At 34.3% G+C, this 25,186-nt stretch overlaps 1 protein-coding gene across 1 annotated transcript in view; it reads left to right on the plus strand.

Moving 5' to 3' along the window:
• The window catches only part of LOC150099493 (uncharacterized), a 301,600-nt gene extending 277,093 nt beyond the window's left edge, over positions 1-24,507 (plus strand). The window contains exons 28-30 of the mRNA XM_090404210.1: positions 10,945-11,025; positions 16,689-16,802; positions 23,245-24,507. Of these exons, the coding sequence (XP_090260336.1) occupies positions 10,945-11,025; positions 16,689-16,802; positions 23,245-23,283 (234 nt within the window). The 3' untranslated portion in view covers positions 23,284-24,507. The remainder of the gene's footprint in view (positions 1-10,944; positions 11,026-16,688; positions 16,803-23,244) is intronic.
• Positions 24,508-25,186: the final 679 nt, after the last annotated feature.

The raw sequence follows: 25,186 nt of genomic DNA on the forward strand, positions 1-25,186 counted from the left end.
CCTTCAAATTCTTTTGATTTTAACATTGTATCAATTTTAGATTCATAAGAACCTACAGATTTTTAAAATCATTAATTGTTCACATGATTAAGGAGTGGGTCCTTATAATACTTATATTGTGACTTTGTAGAACTTCTGACAGATATGATAATTCCTGTAGGATATCAATCATTAATACTAGATCTTTTAAAAATTCCAAATATAGAAGTGAGTTTAAAAAGCCCTTATATTTATTGTTCGATGCAAAATGCTTGCATACAGATGGGCAATTTCTCCACACAGCAAGAGCCGTTCGTAAACTGCAAGCTGCCCATCTTTAAAATTTCGATACCAAGGTCTTTTGCAATCGTATTTAATTCTCGTTGATTTTTTGATGATTGATGATAAAAAGCATATAATTATCCATAAATATTTCAAAATGATTTATTTCTTTTTGTTTTTTAATGAATTAATTTTTTTTATCAAATCGTCTAATGCTAATTGTAAACAATGAGCTACGCAATGCCAAATCACAATGTTGGGAAATTTTTGTAGAAGTTTGATTGCAACACCTGATTTGTTTCCTAACATTATACTAGCTCCATCAGAACAAAATGCAATGAGATGATTTTTTAAATAGTTATCAGAAAATCCATATGAATTTAAAGTGGCAATTATAGGTAGCACGTATACATTCCACAGTGGTATTTTCTAGTTCTACAAGATCTACAAAAATCATACATGGTTCAGTGAGCTCAACTTGTATATGAATAATTAAAACACTTATTTTTGATAATGTTGTCAATTCGTCTGCTATTATAGAAATTTTGCATTTTTTTTCTATTATTTTGAACAATATTGCAGGCTTCTTGAACAATCGACCATGCAGAACAACTTTTTTTCATGTGGTGTAACAAATGACAGTTATCCTAATGTTTGCATGACTAACTACCAACCGTCTTAGAGACAACTTCTACACAATTTCAGATGTATTATCAGTGTGACAGTGCATCTGAACATTTCAATTGGAATATTACATAGATCTGATGTTGAAAGTATGTCCACTCCGTAATCTTAAAGATGCCAAGAAATTATATTCTTGGTTTCATTCTTTATCCAAACGTAAGCAAACAAAGTTTGCACATGAAGTAACTTCATGACAGAACACTCGTATATAGAGGCTAATGACTTCACATCAATTGCCTTAGTATCCAATAATGCAATGCACACATCCTTACAAACATGTATAATGCAATGCATTATGGGGAAGACTACTACCCAGTGTTAGATCTAGGATTTAACTAAAACACAATACTAAGTAAGAAAACACTTGTACTGTTAGCAAAGTAAGCATATTATATTAGAAAACATGTCACATTTTCTATAGAAAAAAAAATTGCATGTCTAAGCATAAATATGTTGTTTAAAGCGTTAATGTTAAATTGTGCTCTATACAAGAACGTGTATCTAAGTGCTAACAAAAGTCCAAAGGTTGCTAGCTGACCACTGCCGATGATGTGAACCCCAAGGCAGAGGCGTTCGTGGAAAGCGAACGGAATTTGTGTTCCACGAAAAGAGCATTCATCGAGGCGCAGAGGTGTGACGCCACTTCGTAAGAATGAATAGGAAGGTGCTGTGGATAAGATTCGAAGGCGGAAAGAGGGTGCTATGAAGGAGGATAAAAGAGAGTTCACATGTGTTTGAGGGCCTCTTTTTTGTCTATTCCTGTTTCTCGTGCGGACCAGCGATGCAGATGACCGGAAGGAAGCCTGCCGATGACGAGCTGCAACCTTTTTCCCGTTGCTGATTGACGCGAGTCGGACAAGGATATACCGAGATGACAGCAGTTCTCAAAATTTGGGCCATCGGTAAGGGTTTTACCGATGTGAGACAGCAAAGGATTCCCTTTGATGGCGGTTGAGCTAATGACAGCAAACCATGAGATGAGCGCGAGTCCAGCAAAGAAAAATACTCAATTCGTGACGAGCACATGACTTCCGCGTGACGCCAACATACTGTAGCAGAAAGGTATCTCACAAAGGACAGACAAAAGAATCACGACATCATCACATCAAGTGGTAATGTACTGAAAACCTTTTTTTAATGTAATAATTAGCTTTAGACGAAGGAAGGAACAAGGAAGGACATGACTGGAACTAGAGCCGACAAGGAGGCATATAGATTAGCAAAGAAAAATGCAAAGAGAGCTGTGGCAAGGGCGAAAGCGAGGGCAGTTGATGAGGTTTATGAAGAACTGGAGAGAAACGGTGGCGAAGCTCAGTTGTTGAGAATAGTGAAAGCCAGAGACAAGGCCTCGAAAGACATAACATCAGTCAAGCAGATAAAGGATGCCTCAGGAGTAGTATTACAAGACGAGGACAAAATCAGAGGAAGATGGAAAGAATATTTCTGAAAACTACTAAATGAGGAGAATCCAAGAGAGAGGTGCAAGGATGGAGAGGTAAATGAGAGACTGGTGCAAGACATAAGTAGAGAGGAAGTGGTTTGGGTACTGAGAAAAATGAAGAATGGAAAGGCTGTGGGAGCAGACCAGATACCTGGGGAAGTGTGGAAAAGTTTGGGCAGTGAGGGCGTGGATATGTTATGGGATCTGATGTGTAAAATAGCCCAACAGGAAAAGATACCAGAGGAATGGAGGAAAAGTATTCTCGTCCCAATCTACAAAGGAAGAGGAGATGTTCAAGACTGTGGCAACTATAGAGGAATCAAGCTGATGTCACACCCATTAAAAATATGGGAAAAAGTAATTGAAGCAATGTTATGGCAGGAAACGAAAATTGGTGAGGAGCAGTTTGGATTTATGCCAGGAAGAGGGACAACGGATGCAATATTTGCGCTAAGGCGATTGATGGAGAAATATAGAGAGATGCAAGTGAATCTGCACATGGTGTTTATAGACCTGGAAAAGGCATACGACAGAGTGGCCAGGCAGGAGGTATGGAGGTGTATGAGGAAGAAGGGGGTGTTGGAGAAGTACGTGAGGTTGGTGAAGGAGATGTATGAGGGAACAGAAACTCAGGTCAGGTCTAGTGTCGGCATGACAGAAGGGCTACACCAAGGGTCAGCTCTGAGCCCCTACCTCTTTGACCTGGTCATGGATGTACTAGTGGAGGATGTCAAGAAGGAGGCACCATGGAGCATGCTGTTTGCCGATGACATTGTTCTATGCGAATCATCCCGAGAGAAGCTTGAAAATACTCTGGAAGAGTGGAGAGCGGCATGAGAATTAACCGGGTGAAGACTGAATATACAGGGTGTTCGGGATAAATTTGACATATTTATAATTAATTATATTTTTCCGTAAGTTACATGTATTAACACACACTTCTCTTCATTTAAAAGTTTGGACCCTTCTTCATTCATATACAAGATGTCAGAAAGGATGGATAGCTGGAACCCACCTGAATCATGGAAGAGAATAACTTGTATCATGATGATTCGTGCCCGCCATCAAAATAAGGATATTACGACTGCTGCCCAATGCTCCCTGAATACAGTAAAAACAATCAGGCATGAACTAGAGACTTGCAATGGTGACTACGAGGATGTAGCAAGAAGAAAGATCCCTAGCAGACGATCTGATTGCATTCGTACAGCAGAATTCCTCGCAAATCTGCAGAAACAGGTGTTGAAGAACCCTGGCATTGGAATTCGGGCTTTGTTCGTGGAGTTGCTAACTGTAGTCAAGCCCTGGATAACAAGGGTAGCCAATGGTAGGCCGTATGTATGGCAGCAGGATTCGGCCCCTTGCCACACCTCTGGGAAAAGTCAAAAATGGTTGTCTGAAAATTTCTACGACTTCACCAGTCCAAATGTTTGGCCTCCAAACTCCCCAGACCTTAACCCCATGGATTATTTTGTATGGGGCGCAGTTGAAAAAGACACCAATCGCACTTCCAGTAATACAAAAGCCCAGTTAATGGATAAAATTAAAACAGTTTTTGCGGCCCTTCCCAGGGAGACTGTAGCATCAGCTTGTTCGAGGTTCCGAAGCAGAATTGAAGCTGTGATCGATGCTAATGGTGGTTATTTTGAGTAAATCTTGTTGATAGTATTGTAATTAACTCTGCCTGTAATGTTTTTTTGTCAATTCATTAAATTTAATAGATACAAAGAAGATTTTCTTTTTCCTTACGAAACTGTCAAATTTATCCCGAACACCCTGTATGTCAACGGGGAGTGACGAGGATATCGTCATACGACTCCAGGGTGAAAGGCTAATTTCAGGGAAGAAATTAAAGTACCTTGGGTCGGTTGTCGAGAGAAAGGTGACCTGGATGAGGAAATACAGCATCAAATAACATGCGGTTGGATGAATTGGAGGAAGATGAGCGGGGTCCTGTGCGACAAGAGAGTGAGTTGTAAGAGGAAAGGAAAGCTCTATAAGATGGTGGTGAGGCCAGCGATGCTCCATGGTGTGGAGACGTGGCCTATAACCAAGGTACAGGAGAGGAAGATGGAGGTAGTGGAGATGCGGATGTTGAGATGGATGAGTGGTGTGACAAAGAAGGACAGGATAAGGAATGACTACATCAGAGGGACGGTTAAGGTGGGACCAATTGGCAAGAAGATGCAAGAAAGTAGGCTGAGGTGGTTTGGACATGTTGAGAGGAAGGGTGAGGAGTATGTTGGTAAACGAGTGGAGTATATGGAGTTGGAGGAAAAGAGGCAGGCCCAAGCTCAGGTGGAGGGATAAGATGACAGAGGATCTTAGGGAGAAAGGATGGAGTCTGAAGGATGCTCTGGACCGGAGAACTTGGAAGAGGAAGGTTAAAGATTGGTGCGCCGACCCCGTTTAACATGGGATAAGGCAGAGTGAAAGAAGAAGACGAAGGAAGGAACAAGATTTTGACTAGGAGGAAAGAGAACTTTATAGTGACCATGTGCAATGACTTATTGACTGTGTTGGACTGGTAGTCTGAGAACTTAAGATTGTGCGGTTCCTAATCTAACGTGAAGGAGTTAAATGACAGAAAATTTAGTTTAGAAATTGAACTTATGTTTTGAGCTATGTGTGAACTTAATTTACCTATGGAATGTGAATAGCATGCTTGTCAGTTTGAAAATTTCTTATTCGCTTAACTAGTGATTTAGTAATGATATAAATGATTTGCCTTTGACATGTTAAACTTAATTGTAATCTCTTTGGCCATTTAATAAACATGTGTTTCTATGCAAGCCTGAGTTTTGTCTGAGCATGAGACTGATTTTGCCACTCATAAAACTATGGATCTATGCATAAGGGGAATATAAAGGAAGCTAAGAGCATTTAGGCCATGACTGTATGCTAAGATTATTTTAAGCTATTTAATTCTTTTAACAAGGTTAGGTATCACTTGAACTCCGGGAAAATTTCTTTGGACAAGAATTTTCTGTCCTAAAGCTCTGACTGGCGCAGCTAAATCAAACAAATATCGTCAGAGTTCGAAAAGGGAAACGCCCCCCCCCCCCAAGAGAGATAGTTTAGAGATTTATTCTTATAGGAAACAACAACGTAACACCAGACTGGTTTCGACCTTTATTGAGGTCTCATCAGTGGGAGCCAGACCTAGAAGAGATACCAAGGTTGAAGTAATGCAGAAGTCATATTTCCATATAGAAGTAGCCAAAAGGTGTCACCTTATTATTAAAATACTCTGGATTAGAGATCTGGATACTTTTCTCTCATTTCCTACATAAACACAACTGCCACCTTTCAGGATTGATTTCAGATTTGAAAAATAGTTTGATACATTGAATTTTCTAAGCAATTTTGTTAACCACTTAGCTCTTAAATCAAAACATTCCTGATTTCAATTATTTTACTAGTATAGAAGCCTTTTTTCAGTCAGTACTGAGGTAAGCAGAGTTTTCATCCTGGTACATTTTAATTTGTTGCATTCTTCTGTTCATGCTGACTAGAATATTTTATCTACTGTCTTCTAAAAGATTAATCTAAAGAGTGTGGCCAGTGAGTATTTCCACTATAAAAGGGGGTATCTTTCTAATTGGAGGAAATGCCAAAACTGGACTACTAAGTGGTAGATGACCTTCACTGTCTGGTGAAATACCACCACCCTGCTTATTGGAGCATGAAGTGGACTATGCCATGTTTGGTCTCCACAGGTGATTCTGGCTTCTAATCCCCTCCTCCCTTCTCTGTGCAATGAAAGTCATACTCTTCAAGGTCATGCCATACATACTTAGAGACCCATAACCATCTCCATTTTTGAGGGTACATCAGTTAAAACAGTGGTGCTGCAGGCTGGCTACTGGCTAGTGCATGGACCTAAACCTGTCAAGTAATGAGTCAGAAGGCTTCTCGATCACTGGTGCATGAGCTATCTGCCAGGTTGTGCCTGGAGATTGAATCCAAGTAGGTGTGCAGGAGGCACTGTTAACCTCCCTACTGGCTGAGGTGAATGAAATATTGAGACCAAATTGCACTTCTTATCCATGTTATTCAATAGGAGTTACAGAATCATATCCAGATTTAACTGGATATCTATAGATGTCATGGCCAGTTGGAGGGGGGTTAAGGCCACATTATGGTAAGAAGACTGTTCACTCTCTGTATGGATGTCATGTTCCAATAGTATCATCTCCTCTCACTGCACATTACCACTGTATCCTTCCATCCAACCACAAACTAATGATGACTAACATCCATGCATTAACACCAACATAAATGATTCATCATTATCATCACTTGCAGCCATCCAGACTGCAAGTGATGACAGAAATCCAAATAATGTCTACATCCACCTCTGATGTCTAATTTACAATTCTTTACACCACAAGGATGGCACCTATACCTTTTGAGATCAGACACTACAGTAGTTAATTTAGAATTCCCTGCTTTCAACCTCCTCTGACTCAAGGTTTCTTTTCTCCACATAGTAATAATATTCATGTACTGCATTTTCTGTTCACCAAACTCCAATAATTACTCAGACCTCTTCATGAAACTAGATAATTGTTTATATCATTAGCTTCCTGTCAGCAGTCTTCTTCCAAATATGTTATTTGTCAGGACTCCAATATTTACATTGCAGTCTGCTAAGGCACTGCAAACAGCATCAGGCTACTTAGATCTTGATCATCGTCTGGGTCTCTTTTCTACTTTGCTAGCATCAGACACCTGTTTTTCCAACCTCATCCATTTATTTAAGTAATCATATTACCTTACAGTCACTCTGCCTACACATTCTTGAATGATGTAAGTTCCTTTTCTAATATTTTCAATTTTAACATGATTCTGTCATTGATATCATTTGATGGCTTCACTAATTATTCTCAGAACTGATATCTGTGAGCTCTGGTCAGCCTTGTATATAGCTAATTCAGTATTTTTGCTAATTTTTTTCATTCCACATAAATGTATTCATCTGACTCCCTATGATACGAGCTTTGCATGTTCTGTTGCCTATTTCCAAATTTAATTTGCCATCTTCACTAAAATGTGCTTAAATTACTTTTTCTATATAGAATGTTCATTGAGAATGCAGTTGAGGTTTTCTATGTTCCTGAAAATATAACAAAAAATATATCCACAGTAAAAACGTTTAATAGCTTATAATATAAATACAAATATTTCAGTTTGTGCCTTTCAGTGTAAGAGAATAAATAATTGAAATTCAAATACAACACGTTACATGCCAAAACAATGGTTACCTTATCTTTGAAACTAAATAACAGGATGTAAGCAGGTACAAAAAATGCTAGGTTATAAACTATTAGGATCCAATAATGTTGGGGAAAAACTCAGAATAAATAACAGTTGTTCAGGTTTTGAGCACGCATTGTCCATCATTAAGGTTGGGATGTTGGAGAACCTTGACACTTTCTTTAAAAAGAGGTTGGAATTTTTCATGTAGCAAGTTGGCATCATTTTAAGGAATCCTATGGCTAATGTTATTAATACTATGTTCTTACAAAGTTCAACTTTGACATTTATTCAGTTAATTAAGCAACAGAATGGCCAGCTTGTCCAAAAGTAGGATAACTTGCATTTTGATAGACTCCAGGTACAAGGGATGCACTTTGTCTTTTGGAAAGGTAAAAGCAGACTAATCTAATTTGGTTAATAGATTTGTATTTTACTGCAAGTTGAAATTTCTTAAGAGCACAAATAACATGTTTTTAATGTATCAAATGAAAATCCTGTGGGAGTCATCTCTTCCTGTAGAATTAGAAGAAAATGTTAAAATTTTGTGTGTTTTTGGGTTGTAACTAACTGTTGAGAGAGAATGTTTTTTCAATAAAGATGTTTCTGAAGAGCAGAGAGTGTGGGCTCTTGGTAGCATTGAATTGATATCATATTTTTGTAAAGGATGATTGGTTTGTGGTATAAGAAAGTGGTGATAGAGGCATCTTCTTGTTTAACAAGAACATCTAGAAAGGATAAAGAACCATTAGATTATTTCTCCAGAGAATGATTTGTATTGCAAATCATTCTCTGGAGAAAGATCTAGTTCTTGCTGTGTTTTTCCCAGATGCCAGAAATGTGAACATTAGCAGATTCATATTGGTGTGGGATTAGAACAGATATTTTTTCTTCTATTTTCTAATAAAAATTAGCTAGAGTCAGAGATAATGGAAGCTCATGGCAGTTTGCTCAATTTGTTTGCCATTCCAAGTAAAATAATCCAAATTCATAAAAAAAACTTAAATTTTGACAAAATTGTCACAGAAAATTTAGAAGACAAAGGTGGTTCAAGAGTATCATTTAGAGGAATATTGAAGAGAGAGAGATAAAGTATCAAATCAGGGCTTCTGTTTTAGTTCTTTTATTTTTGATAAAGGAATAGGAATGACCTGTAAGGAAGCATGAGGGTGTAACTTAGAGATCTTGTGTGTAGACCTTTCTGTGGAGTATTGATAGCACTAAGAAGGTATCTAGTTTTATCAATTTCAGCAGTCTATATATCCTAGGAGGTTTGGCATGATAAGTTCTCAGTTTTTAGGTAGTAGATGGATCCATAGAGATATCTATTAAGTCATTGAGCATGTTAAACTGACTTTTTAGTGAAGTCCTTACTAATAACAGTTTAGTCTATACCAACTGAATCTCCATAGTTCAGTTGGTATAGACCCTTTGGTTGTAAAAACCTAGGTCCGAATCCTGTCTAGGATGTGAAAGCCTTGCCTTTATCAGGGCTTTTCAACTGGAGGTGAGTTAGCCAGTCTCATACAGAGGTAGAGAGGTTTTTTCTCCCAGAAACTCAGGTTTTTCACCCCTCAGAAGAGGCAAACTGGCCAGTAGAACATGCACAATTTTTACAGAACAAGATTACTTAGAAGCATAGAGCTAATCACCTTATCCTCATATTATGGTTAGGAAATCCAAGGATACTTGGAAGGCCATGGTCACATAAGTGCCTGTTAGAGCCACTGATAGAATAGGTATAATTAGAGGACGTTCATCCTCCATTTGTGTGACATTGCTTTTGTCTGTCTGCTCTTGTAATGGTAATGATTTAAACTGTGTAGGGCATTTAGTGACCTTTTTAATGACTTATATACCAGAATCAAATTCACTCTAGAAAAAGAATCTAATGGTACTTTATATCCTTTCTGGACATTCTCATTAAATGAGAAGCAGAAGGCTCTTTCACTTCTATTCTATATATTGCAAACCTAATTTCTCTAGACACTATTCAAACATCAGCTCATTTTTCACAAAAGTATCATCATACCACTGCTATCAAACAGTAAGAATTCTATTATTAGACAAATCTCCCCTCTCAAAGGGTTTATATAATGTAGAAAACATTTAAAAAAAAAAAAAAAAAAAAAGTTTTCTCCTAACTCTACAAGAAGAGAAGACTTATCAACAAGATTTCCATTCCAGATATGTAAAGGCACCTTTGAATTTGTTTCTCGTATCCTTAAGGAATTTTAACTTGCAGTCACATACATGTTATCAAACCAAATCAATCTCCTTTGGTCTTCCAAAAGACAAAGTGCACCTCTTGTTGCAACGCGGAGTCTGTCAAATTTGTAGCTTCAGTTTATCCTACTTTGCACAAGATAAATATTCTTTCAAAACATTCTGAACATCAGTTTGTCATCAAACTTAATAAAAGTCACAAGTTGAACTCTGCAGAACACTTAGTGTTTTATAAAATACTGGCCACAGGATTCCTTAAAATAACGCTAAGTTGCTACATAGAAGCATCTACAAATTCAAACATCTTTTTTTAAAGAAAGTGCTGAAATCCTCCATCTTGGCTTCGATGGGCTATTTATGCTGAAAAGCTGGAAAATTTTTTTTGTTATATTGAACCTAATAGTGTAATAGATTATAACCAAGCATTCTTGCATCTGCACATGAAAGTAACTATCATTCATAGCATGTAAAGTGTTGTTTTTCAATTTCCATTATTTATTTTTACACTAAAACCAAAATGTTTATATTTATGTTTTAAGCTGTTAAACATTTTTACTGTGGATAAGTGTTTTATTTTCAATAGATTTTCTACAGTTATCTCTCCACCTAAGGATATGTTCCTGCCTATTTTCTTATTTTTTATATTGTGCATTTTCATACCAACTTTACAACAGTTATTCAGGTTAGTCCCTGAAGATTTACTTAATGTTATTTTGGAGAATAACATCATCAGGTTTAATGCCACATAATGTGATTCTTATAGATGAATAAGAGTGGAAATGTCCTTGTCTTGCATATGATTCTCCATCAAACCATCTCCTGTTCATCCTTCAGTTCTAACTGCTGACTTATGACTTAAGTATGGGCATATACAGTTCAGTCAAAATATTATGACCATCTTAATTCATAGACCCTTTCCCTCCTTTTTTTTTACATTCATTTGAATACCATCAAATATAGCTTTTATTATACCTAACATACTAGTACTATTGGGTAAAAGTGCAGGATTGCTGATATTTCAGATATAGTTCCCATTTAGATTATTGACATTTTTTCTTTTCTTTTTTTTCCAGTGTACAGCTATTATTGAAGCATACGGTCCATATATACTCCAAATGATTGGTGAGTTAGCTGATAGCAAGCAGTGGTGTCAGGTAAGAAATGAATAATCACATTTATTTCATAATTTTGAATCAATAAAGATAAAAAATGATAAAGGAATATGAAATTGTTTGTCGCAAAAGTTCGGTTATTGCTTAATTAAAGAATAGTTATTAGCCATCAATCACTTCATAATCATATAGGAGTTAGTCAAAATATTAGTAAGAATAATAAAACTTTAATTTTCCATGTAAATGCAATAAATATGAAAAGGTAGACACTAAGCTTTAAATGCCATTATCAGAAATTAATATCGCCTGCAGATAGTTAGAGATGCTGTAGTCACAAGATGACATGCAACAGTCCAAAACTTAATATTATCTGTGAAGAAAATAGGTAGCCTCTTCTTTTTCAGTAAGAATGTGCTATGATGATATAATCAGCATGATGACTGAATGGTTACTAATGAGCTACAAAATGGGGATAATTTCATTCTGCAAAAGGACAGGGCTCTTCCACACTATGCAGATGTGAGACCTTCTGAGTTTCTGAAAATCAAAACTACCTCACTTGTGGATTAGTTGAACTACTGATTAGGACCTGACTTAGATTGGAACCATCATATTTTTTGTCTGCTCAGATAGATCATCTGCCCTCACTCTGGTTTTTATGGGGAGAAGAATATAAGGGATATTTTGTATATGATAACATTCCAACAGATTTGAAACAGATGTTGTATGTATTGCAAGGGATCAAGTATTGGGTTGAAAACATGGTAACCAATAGTACATACACTTAAGGTGTTAGCAAAATTTGAACAGTTGTGCTATCATTTGACAGTCTTTGTTGCCCATGTAATTACATGGCAATAAACTGTCAGTTGTGTTATTTATTTTTGACTAACCTGTATATGGAGTAAACCTAGACACATGGACATGTGCTTTCTAGATAACAGTAGTCTTTTGCTATCACTAGTAATCATATAAATGGGCTTGGCTTACCATTCACCATAAATGATTGTGTGATTATCTAAAAAGAAGTAAACTTTTTAGATACTTTCTGCCTGTGCTCTCAAAACTGTCTTGTGGTTAGATATATTCACTACAAAAACGTCTGTATGAGAATGAAATATTGGTCTGTAGAAAGTATTTTATACAAATTACTTGTTTACTGTGACAAGCCTACATTAAATTGAAATGGTAATTCTCCAATATGCAAGTGATGACAAAGTGTAGTCAAGGAACCAGACTTCATATTTAATTGATTGTTAAAAGAATGAATAATAAATATTGTCATTCTTTCCATGTCTCTCCATGGTTTGCATACAGAGTCCAAGGCTTGCGGTGTCAGCATGGCATCAGTATAATCCTGGCATTCCACACCAGATAGTGGTAGATGGAGTTCTGGCATTGAATTCTCCCTTCATTTGAGAATTAGTCATCAAATTTATCATGACCTCCTCAAACTCTAATGTAGTATCAAAAACTTTTGTATAACAAAAGACATCAAGACAGAAAACATCAAACATCTATTGCTCTTGTACCATTATTCTTTATAATGTACTTAACATCCTATCCAGGAACATGTCCATTCAGGAAACATTCCAGTAGCAGTATCTTTAGAAACACAGAACTTTGTAAAACATCAGGGAAATATCAAATGGTGAAGTCTCCACACACAACTTCGAACTTTTCCTGAGGAATTAATAGAATTGGACCTCCATATTCCTGATTAGATTTGCTCTAAATTACAAGATCAAGAGCTATTGTCTTTCGAGGAATGCAGCCATGGGGGAGAGTTTGTTGATTAAAAAAAACTCCCCTTTCCCTATGATTGCCACCTCTCCTGCTTCAGACAGACAAACTGAATGCTCTGTCATAGCATGGGCAGAATCTTACTCCTCCATTGTCACTTCAAATTCAAATATTTAAACTGCTTTGTACTGATTGATTCTAATTTAAATCAGTACAACAGCCTCTCCTAGCAAAAATATGGGAAAGTCTCATCCTTATCAACCATCAGTAGTTACACACACACACACCTATATATCTACTACACGTCATTCACACTAGCCTGCCAATGACAACCTGTTATTCTGAGGTTGAAATATTTGGCAAAGAAGTTATTTTATTTGCTCCAGTTATATATCTTTATATCTATATGCACACAGCTCTCATCATTACAAGTATCACTAAAACAACTGTTCTATGGTATTTTCTTGGACATTGCTATGCTGAACTGGCTTAATCCTCCCAGTTTTGTATCTTTGACCTGTAAAGATACTTGAATATAATCACAACCATGGCTCATGGTTAAGATTACCACTTGAAACAGTTCTGCATTTAGCAGCAACAGGAAGTATCAGCAAGATGTAAATACCTTCCAATGTCATTGGAAGGTATTTGCATCTACCTGTAGACATTTTTTATGTCGATACATGAATTAGTCAAGTGGAATAGAAACTTCATTGCACTGTTGATAGGCAGATCTGATCCACCATTACTGAACTTCTCTTGGCTGTTTGTGATGCCTGGCTTGTGGCTGCATCAGTGAAGTTATAGATGAGAAAATAGCTATTTTATATATATATATATATATATATATATACACATTGTAAAAAAAAATATATATATATAGGAGAAAGGGTGCATTGCAACTGTTTCGCCTTTAAAAAATAAAGAAAATGAGTGGTGATTTTTCTGAAGATTCTTTTAAGTCCCTGTTGCAGAAATATATCTTCAAGTGTTGTAAATTCTTTTTTGCAATTAAACTTGGGGGGGGGGGGTTGTGAAGGAGCCATTTTCTGTGTTTATGGAACTAGCTGTCAAGTAAAAGCACAGAAATATTCCAAAATCTAAAATTTTTATTTCTATGTTGAAGTATTTTAAATCAAATATCATCTATGCTGTCTTTACACATTTCAGGTCTTGCTTTCAATGGCATTTTCTGTCTCCAGTAAAATCATCATAACTACATTCCACCTATATTTTCTATCATTTATAGGTAGTGAAAGCAAAAAAAAAAATGACAGTGAATGAATGTCGGAAATTAAAATAATAAAAATAATTTTGCATATTCATGCAATGCATGATCTAGTGTGAGAGAAATTTATTTTTAATGGCTCTGTTATCAAAAAAATTAGTAAAATCTTAGAAGTACAAGTTTGTTTTGAAGCGAAACATTTGTTATATATATTTACTATCTGATGTGTCCTACCTAAAAATAAGGTTAGGTTTGTACCACAAGTATTATTTGGTTTCTTTCCAGTATATTTATTTATCTTAACAAATTCTTCAATACTTAAATTTAAGTTTCAACAAGTTTAAAATATGGTTAAACTGCTTGTGGGAGATGAATTTCATTGTCCAATGTGAGACCATCCTGCTTACTTTGGAGACCTATAGTGGCTTGATTGTTCCATGATTGGCCTCTAAATCAAGATTTCTAGACTGTAAGAAAAATCTTTAACCCACCCTATGGTATGAATGTACTACAGGTTTACAGAAAAATGTTTAGTCTGTGAGAGAGACATAAAAAAAAAAAAAAAAAAAAAAAAAAAAAAAAAAACTTTTTTTTGTCTTAGTAAAAGACAGTTTAATTAATATAAAAATAATTTGAGTATAATTCTTTACATAAAATTAATTTAAAAGAGATTCCATGAGAGTATCTCTCACAAATTTCATTTCAGGAATAAAATTTCTAACAAGAAAACAAATTTCTTTGCAATTCCTTTCTGAAATTAACAACTTTAGCTTTTCAATACATTCAACACAAAATACAAATTTCAATACAAAACTGATTTCCAAAATGAGTCATCTCACTCTAATTTAAAGTCAGTTGTTCTTTCCTGAACTGTAAGAAAGAATTTCAGTGTAAACAACTTATTAGAAAAGTTATCTATTATCTATGAGCAGAAAATACTTACTGTTGTCTTTGCAGTTTTCTAAACATACTTTTTCATTATTAATGAAATCAGTTTTTTTTTTTTTTTTTTCCCCCTGAAAGAATAGTTTCTTTCTTTTTAGTGTTAGAATAAAAAACATTTTTCTTGTATCATAAAATGTACTGGCATCAATTTTATCTGTTGACAGGAACAAATGCAGGGTTAAATAAACAGACCAAAACTAGTACTGGAACTTATTTCAAAACTTATGCTACTGTTTATCCCTAAAAGTTGATATTAGTAGCCTCCATCTAGATTTTTATCTTCTGATTTCACCTTTTGTTCAGCATTTGCAAGAATTGAGATAGGGCTATAGGTATCAGATTCTATTCTTTCAACTTTTTACTCTCCCCTTTCTGAAAAAGAACCAAAATTTCCAATCTCCACAGTAAAAAAAAAAAAAAAACTGTTGTCAGCGTTGCTTCATAAATGTCTGCATATGCATGTGCACACACTAACTTTAAAGTGCTGGTTAAGCACTCAGTAGTAGTCACCTTCTGTGGATAGGACTAAACAATGTGTAAACTAAATTTTCGGGTAAGAAAGTTATATGCATTTTGACCAAAAATGAGTACAGTTCTTGTGCTACTGTTTATCCTTAACAGACTATATTAGCAGCTTCCATCTTGAACTTGATGAACTGTCAATTCTGTGTATGATCTGCCACCATTATGAAACTTTACAAAATTTAACCATATTTATAACAACTACAGTTATAAAGTATAATGTTTTATTAACATAATTTTTACTCTTTTTTGGGGAGACAGAGAAGTGAACTTAATTATATAACACTAACTTAAATTTTGCAGCAGCATATTCAATGAAACTGTATTACATTGCTATAAATAAATGAGAGGGGAATGAGATACATTTAATCATCCCATCTTTCCAGTTTTTATAAGATTGCTTCACACATAAGTCACCTAATATATAAAAATAAAATAAAATGTGTATCTGAATGAAATTCATCAGATACTTCACATCTTACTGCAAGGAATATGTTGAAGATACAAATTTAAGATATATTTTGTGTGCAAGAACAATTGCTGTTGCTATTAGTTTCGTTCTCTTGGAACACTTCCACAAAATTCAGATTACGGGGATTGCATTAAGAAGTGTGAAAATTGAAGTTCAGAGACCAAAGTGGCAAATCTGTTGATTTATACATGTTAAAATTCATTTGCTAAGTATCCTTTGTTTGTATACATTTCCTAAACTAATATTAGAACAGATTTGATCCAATGTCTGTGAGTGAGTAGAAGGTGTACAATAATTTAATATAACTTTATTTTATACATTATATCTATCTACACACACACATCTGTTGAAAGAAAAAATAAAACTTATGTATCTAGCATAATGAAACACTAAATATAGTCTTTAGGATAGAAACCTGTAAAATTATTATACAGATAATTCTACAACCCTTTACATTGGCTTTCATAAAATTTATGAGAAGACTGTATAAGGAAAGCTCTGAAGTATTAACAACAACCTAAATATATATATATATATAGAGAGAGAGAGAGAGAGAGTGGATATAATTAGAAGTGGTGCTGCTCTACTAAATTTCTGCTTTCATGTCTGTATTGTTACAACTTTTATACTGGGCCTTGTGGACCTGTGACACATTCAGTGTAAATTTAGCTTTTATGTAGATATTATTCATTGATTGATATGACAAGTTACATTTCAATTAAGAAACAAAGGTTAGTGTGTGTGTGTGTGTATATATATATATATATATATATATATATATATATTGCTTTACAGGAAATTGACCTCTGTCCACGCACAGCTGGTCAAGTTCATCTATTAGGGGGCACCAAATGCACCTTTGGACCTAGTTATTGGTGTCATAGTCAAGCTCATGCATCGGCTTGTAAAGTAAGTACTACTTTCCTTGAATTTTTTTTTTCCTAATGAAAGTATAAGAAAAAGACGACATACTTAAAAAAAAAAAAATTGGTAACAGATATACAGTAATCAAATTATTGCATACCTACAACTTTTTTGTTTAACAGTTAAGGAAATGAACATATGCAATAGAGGTTTTTTTTTTTTTTTTGTTGAAGGGAGGTATGTTAAAAATAATGAAGAAATCTTCCCATAACTAAGTTCGACAACGAGAATTACTGTCATTATTACACCACACTGACATCAGCATTAACAATATTTATATTGATTACAGTTGAATTATCATATCTGTGACATAGTTTTTAAAGAATTCTGAGTGGTAACAGTCATGTAAAAAGTTACAAACAAATATACTTATTTTATTAAATTTGATCTGTTTTTGGTTTACATACACTGAGCATACGATTATTTTGCTACTAGAAATAGTAAGTGCAGTTATGACTGTTAATAGTGATCCTAAATACTAATTTTCATTCATGTCCATCCAGCCAGTGCTTTGCACAATATAAGTCAGATCATTTTGTCAATAACTGAACTGCATGAACCTCTTTTATTTCTTAAATTTTATTCAAATCCATCCAGGCAGAGCAGAATTATTACTATACATATGATTACATATTTTGTCCCTTTTGATCTTTGATAAAATAAGTTCTAACAAGACACTTGACAACGCTATCTGCAAGAATAGAAAAATCAAGATTAAGTTAATCAGCTATAAAATAAATAAAAAATTTCTGACATGTAAGTTAGCATCAGAGAACAAAGAGAAAAATTATAAAACAAAATCTGGAATATTTACTTTAAAAACTTGTTAAATAAGTAGTAACAGAATAGTAAAAATACCCAAGAGAAATTGCAGTCAAGAGTACATATCTACTTGAGGTTAGGGAGAAAAAAAACTGAGAAATCTGCATTCTGGAAAGGCAGCTCAAGTAGAAGATATTCACAACTTATAATATAATATGGAAATATAAAATAAAACCAAATGTGAGATACTTAGAAAACTTAGTGTTCCATATAAAACATATGTAAGCATACTTGAGAAAATGCTAAGAAAAATTGTGGAACAGAATAACAGAGTTCCATGAAATAAGAGTTGTCAGGGGCAAGTTCTTCACATTACAACAAACAATCAAATCATGGAAATATAAGGATTTCAATCCTATATTTTAAGATCTACGAAACCAAAATGTAGATTAGAGAAGGACAAGCTTAGTTCAGGCCAAATAGCGGTTATCAGGATCAAGTTCTCACTCTAAGACAAATAGTTGAGAAACCATGGGAATGTAACAGGAACCTGTATTTAAGTTCTATAGAATATGAAAAATGCATATGACAATGCACCAAAAGAACAGCTGTTCAAAACACAATTATATGTATAAAAGGGATATTGTACTAAGTGAACACTATTTCTATTTAAGCTGTAAATCAGCAATTGGAATTGAAGGAAGAACAGCAAAATCAGGTGTGACAGACAACGATGTATGCCATTGCTACTTTTATTCATCTATACGGATCACATTATGAATGAAAGTGACATTAAACCTGATATCAAAATTGGTAATCTTAGCTTTTTATGTAGATATTATACTCCTCAATAAATCCATTACAAATTTGCAAGATTCCTTAACTAAATTGAATAACTGCTGTTTGTAACAAATGTGACATCAAAAAGATCAAAACTATGAAAATAGACTGGAATGGGAATACTTCAATATTGCAAATGGAGAATCTATAGAATAAGTAAAACATTTCAGGTATTTATGGACAATTTTTAGTGAAGATAGCAAATTAGATATGGAAATAGATTATAAAATAAACAAAGCTGGTATCATGGGACCGTCAACTGAATAAAATAATGTGGAATAAGAGAAATTAGTCAAAATACCAAGACAGCAGTATACAGGATAGTGTTCAAACAGATTTGAACTTATGGATCCTAGAACTGGATTTGAAGTAAAACAGCTGACCAAAGATACAAGAGTTCTGAGAAAAATTAAAGTGAACAGATGATATCAATGGCAGAACCATATTAAAATGAAGATATATTTAGAAAGAACTTAATATTTAGGAATGCATGAGCAGAGCTGATCTCAGATGATATGGTTACGCTAACAAAATGGGAGAGGAAAGATTAGCAAAACAGATGTTTGATAAGATTGCAGGAAAATGACCTAGAGGAAGACTAAGGGATTGATGTAGTCAGAAGTGCCCTAGAACAGTGCTTCCCAAACTTCTGGTTGTCAGGGCCCCCTTTGCAAAAATTAAAATATTTCACGGCCCCCCTCGAAAAAATATCGTAATAGATATATATTATTATAATATTTATTGTATTTATATTCAACACAAAACATACACAGTGAATATTGCAAAAATCAAATGCATATATTACATTTTTTGCCTCTTACCATTTGGTTCTGAAGACGGTGCGGGCTGTTCTGGTAAAATATGAAATACTCTCCTTTATTTTGAGTCTGTTTCTGCTTCTTCTGATTTTTCGTGGTAATTTTTTTATCAGCCACCTATCCATCTCAGGGTTAATTTTTTAACATAGAATATATCAAATAATATCACCAGTTACCGATACTGGCACACCACAAACTGATAACATGAAATTAGTGAATATTACCTGAATAAGGGAATCCCGGACCAGGAACATTTTTCTCTTTTGTGACTTTTCTTCCTTTAAGGTAATTAAGCCTAATGCGAAACAGACAGCAAAGGCAGGTTATTAAAACATGCATATGATTGGTGTGGTATTAACAAAAGATCGCGCAACCGAAAGATAAAAGCATAGCTGACAATTGAGTTGAAATGCTAACTCTCTTCAACCGAATTCCATATGTGAAACTGCCATAACATTCATTATATATATATATATATATATTACTTAGTTTTAACACTTTTACGGAATTTTAACACATTCGGTTGAATTTTATTGCTGCCTTGGGAAATTGAACTCACACACATCTAATTAATAACAATAGTTTTTAGTTAGATACTGTGTTTGCCCATGCAACATATGGTTTATTTTGTTTCAGTCTATACAGCATAGCTTCTGTGTGAGGGGACATGTGACTCATTAATTAGTGTGTTTTTATCCCAGTTGTCTTTAATTGCACTATTTGTTGAGAAATATATTACACAGACTCCTCATACCTTATTCACTGGCATAATAAAAGTACTTGTTTTTGGTGGCTGTTAAGGAGGGTGTTGTTTACCACTGCAAGCGAGTTACTATCTCCCCACATGAACTTGTTTAAGCTTTTTTTCATGTGTGAAGTATATGCGAAACTTTTATTGGTAACAGAAAACTAGCTCGGATGACAGTGATAATATAAAACGAGTTTGATATGTATATAAAGTCAATATCAACAGTCCCTGATTACGAACGGGTGATGAAAGGGACAGGAAGATTTGGAGCTTCCCTGGAGAGCATTCGAAGTAAATACAATTAACCACTGCTTTGAAATGAAACATATGAATAAGCAATATTTACTAATATTCATTAATTGCCGAAATAGCAGGAAGCAAAGTTTGTGAACCAACACCAATGTGTGAATTTTTCCATTAAAATATAACAAAAAAAGAAATAATAAATAATAAAAGTTAAATACGTTTCTTTTAAAATAAAAAAAAATCTACTTAGTCTTAAAACATTTTAAATTTGTTTTCATTATTTCACGGCCCCCCTCAACAAAACCTACGGCCCACAGTTTGGGAAGTGCTGCCCTAGAAGACAGAAATATTAGGTATGACAATATTAGAGAGTGCTGACAAGTAATAGACTAATTTGAAGGTTGTTAATAGGAAATTAGTCATAGCGTTACAAAATATCCTATATACCTCTTGAGGGTACATATCAGGGATCGGATGATATGCGTTTTTGCACAAGATAAGGTGCTAAGAGAAAAGTTATTTAAAACATTAGTCATGCAGGGCAAACAGGATCATATATGGTCCATATTTAAGTTATGAGACAAAGCTATGCACTATCTCCACCATTATTCATCATCTGTCATATGATGGAAAGCTACATTAAACCTGAATATAAGAATCTAAGAGATTCAACTCACTTCTTTATTTTATACTTTAAATAAATCTAGCAAACGTCTTCAAGACTATCCCTATAACAAATTGCATATAATAAAGACGATCTTCCTATTATACATACAAATCTGAGAGGCTGTTCCTGGAATGTGCTACAGCACTGCATTCTCAAATTTAAATAAATATAGTTGCCCTCACCTTACCAGGAATGTGATCTTGAAACTCAAACCTTTAGCAGAACAAGAAAGATCCTGCTTTTTTTTTTTTTTTTTTACACAGCTTGCTTTTCTGCTGATGCATAGGTTAGTTTATATCTTTGTGCCCACAAAGATGCCTTGGTGAAATATTGGTTTAATAAATAACTAGACAAAATTATTTCTAGATATGTTTTTCTTTAAACATGAGTGATTTTCTAAATATGTTGTCCTACTCATTGTTTCTATAACACTCGTGTTATAGAAACAATGAGTAGGATACATGCAATACCTCTCACTGTTGCTTCCAAAATTAGTTTTATACAACATACAGCTGAACATAATTGTTTACTGTTAATTTGAATATCAAGTTCTTGCATATACTCTGCTCAGCTGTAAAATACCTTGAGAAATCACTCACTACTTTTCAAACTTCGCTTGTATTACATATCACCACTCAAGTCTCTTAAGAAACAATGCTGTGATGAAAATTTGGCAATTTTGTGAACTGAAAGTATATTTATAACGTGTATATAGAGATTGACTGGTGGTAATTATATCATCTGAAGTGACTAAGATTGCGAGGCTAGTATATTTTTTCTTTTAATTGAATGTTATCCAGCTATTTTGTGAGAAGAAAAACCATAGTTTAGGAAGGAAATCTTTTCTCCTTGAATGAGACCAGCAAACTTGAAAAGCTCTTAAAGGTTTCATTAGATGTGATGTGATTTGAAAGAGTCTTTCCAATCAAATTGCAAATGTTATCACTGCATATAGAGTAATTTTTTATCAACTGAAATGAAAGGTTTTAATCCTATAGCACAGTGCTATGTGTGGGCCAGAAGTTAAGGAGAAAGGTAACCCTGCTGATATGTTTCATGGACAGCTTAAGGTTTATAGTCTTTGGGAGAAAATGGCATGAAGATTGTTTCAGAAAACACAGCAGATGAAATAAGAGAGAGATATGATTTGGTACGTTTGAAGCTGGACAATAAATGAATGCTTACCAGGAACTTCTTCTGTTCATAAAGGAAAGTATGAACAGAAGCAATAGCCATTTCAGTGTAACACACACACACTGAAACCATCTATTGTAGAGGCATAATGCAGAAACATTTGTGTTTATGAGAAAGGTAGTTTTTTTTTTAAAAGTTAACCAGAGTGCTTAGCAACAAGCATTTTTAAGCAAATTTTCAGAGATCATCTTCAAATGTAGGAACATTATCTAAAGTTTGGAATTATGGCAGCAGTTCACAGCTAATAAATAGTGTCATGAAGAAAAGGGTACCAGAATTTTGGCAGCTGAACAAGGCTGGATTGGTGTAATGTGTTTATGCCAAGAAAGTCCAGAAGTGCATCAGTTCAAGAAAAGACATATGATCTTCTCTAGAGAGCTGGGTAATACCCAGTTAAATGAGCTTAAGTGGGTAGTAAAGATCTTCAAGCTTGAAATAATTGTGCATGAGGTTTAAGAACAGGAATTGTGCATACTGGCATCTGCAAACTGGATAGAATTTGTAGTCAGAGAAGGTCATGTATACACAGGAGAAAGAATAGGTGACAGTACAGAGCCCTGGTGAATTTCAGCATTGGCAAGGAAACCATCTACTGTGACACCTGGTAAATGACCAAAATGAAACTGATAATCCAATTGCAAAAAAACGATAAGATGATTGTTGATAAGCAGGGTGTGATGACCAGAAGATTTTCTCATATAAGGAGCAAAATTGTGTATATACATAAACTGTTGTTTTGGATCTTTACTGCATTTATTAAGTGCAGACCTAAACATGAGAGGGGAGAAGTTTGCTTTAGTGCAAAATTGGATGATATAATTCTTTGCTCACAGTTATGTTCTGATATATATTGTATTTCTTTTAACATAACAGTCTAAATCAATCCATAGCTTTTTTGGAGGGGGGAAGTCAAAATGTCTAGACATAACCATCTCTCAAGTAGCAGCAGCACAATTATTTAAAACTATCAAAAAGTCTTAACCAGAATAACAGACACAAGGTGCTATTCTATAAAAAAAAAACGCTCACTATAGTGCGAATCAACTGAATAATGCTTCTACCCACTATACTGTTGATAATGCAAAAACACAGGGAGAGCATTTTAAAAAAATATTACCACTACACTTTAACATTTCTCTCCTTTCTTTACAGGCAGAAGAATACTGCAAGAAGAAGGTGTGGATAAACTAGTTGAAGTTTGTAGATAGCAGCATTTTGCTTGCAGAATTGTATAAAAACTGGAGTGATAAAAATGCAGCTAGAGTCCATGGATGCTTTGATTAGTTTTGGTTGTAATTTCATTGCACATGCAAAGGTCAACAAAATTTAAAACATTTCTAAAAAGCTGTAAATCAACTTGTCAAAGCACCATGTACCTTTTGTCATCTCAAATATTGTCATGGTGACCTTTGTATATTATACTCAAAAGCACTGTTATGACATGTATAAAATGTAGAAAGAACTGTTCATATAATCATTGATAAAGTAATTTTATTCTAGTTATTAATGCCAATGATGGAAAATATTTCATCAGAATCAATAAAATGTTTGATTATAGACATTCTTATAAACCAGATATCACTTCACATTTTTATTGAAAACACATTAAGAATTTTTGCGCCACATATGTTATTTCAGCTAAGCAAATAAGATGACATAAAACAGAATACAGGTAGTTCCCAACCTCACAAGTTAATCTGTTTCTAGTGCACACTTGTAAAGCAGGCATTTATTTCCCATAGACATGTTAAAAACAGGCTGCATTCTCAACAATGAAATTTGACCATAGCAATGTTACATAAAAGATCAATAAAACAATATTTTATGATTAATGAATTAATTTTATTATTGAAATGAAAATGTATTTTTAAATATCGAGTACATTTTTAACAAGTATTTCTTTAAAAAAAAATGAAATGTTTCTTTATCCTTTAAAGTTGTACACACGTAATATTTTACACAATGATCTTTCAAGTTATTCTGGCCAGGTGTTTGCTTAAGATCTATTTTGTTTTCAATGTTATTCCTCTTTGCTTTTTTTTTTTAATCAACACCACTCTCTGCAGTGTTACTTCATTTTGATTATAATGTACTATATTAATAAAGTGATAAATTGAAAATAAGAGTGAAAACAAAGAGCAAACATGACTGCTTTGTTATGTGAGTTAGTAAGACTTTCCCATTTGCCTGAATAAATGTGCACACACAGACAAGTAGTACTGTATTGTACAGTTATTTGCATGATTTGAAAGCCAGACTTATGAATGTTGAGGATTTATTTATTGCAGTTAATGTTTATACTTCTGATTTTGTTGATACTTAAAGAAAAAAACTTGCAATGTAGGAACTGCCTGTACTTTCTTATGATTAAATCATGCTGTCTTCTCTTTCTTTAAGACAGTGTTTGGCAATGTGTGCTATGCATATTCCTTTTGTATGCAGCTTACCTTAGACTGACACAAAAAAAATCAAACAACGGTCATCAAGTACTATGACAATTCATTTGCTTTGAAACTTGAAACATCCATAATACTTAGAATTCCAAAACACTATTATGTGATTAACATATAGACCGGTACCAAATGCTATGTTGCAAATACGATAAAAGATAACTCATAGTTAGTATATATTATATTAGGATGCTAACTATGAGTTATCTCATAATCAGCAGTTCACATGAGATTATTAGTATCTGGTAACTTAAACAGTGAGCCTCTGTAGCTCAATTGTTACAGATGAAGCCCTTTGGTTGGAAAGACCTGGATTTGATTCCTGTCAGTGACATGAAGAACCTTTATCTGGTCTCTTTTGACAAAAGGTGAATTAGCCAGTCTCATATGGAGGCAGAGGGTTTTTTCATCCGCCAAAACAGGCAAACCGGCCCCGTGAACACAGGCATAGGGCTAACCACCTTATCCTCGAGTTATGGTTGTGATTGCAAATTCCAAAGATAGTTGGAAGGTTGTGGGCACACTTAAGTACCTATTAGGACCAATGATGGATGGATGGTAACTTAAACAGTATTGGTTGTATTACACAAATGGATAACATTCACTTTTCTATATCAAAAAAAAAAAAAGCATTTTTGGGAAAG

Source organism: Typopeltis vanoorti, chromosome 14 (assembly GCF_054136105.1).
Source record: "Typopeltis vanoorti isolate ZY-2024b chromosome 14, IOZ_Tvanoo_1.0, whole genome shotgun sequence".
NCBI lineage: Eukaryota > Metazoa > Arthropoda > Arachnida > Uropygi > Thelyphonidae > Typopeltis > Typopeltis vanoorti.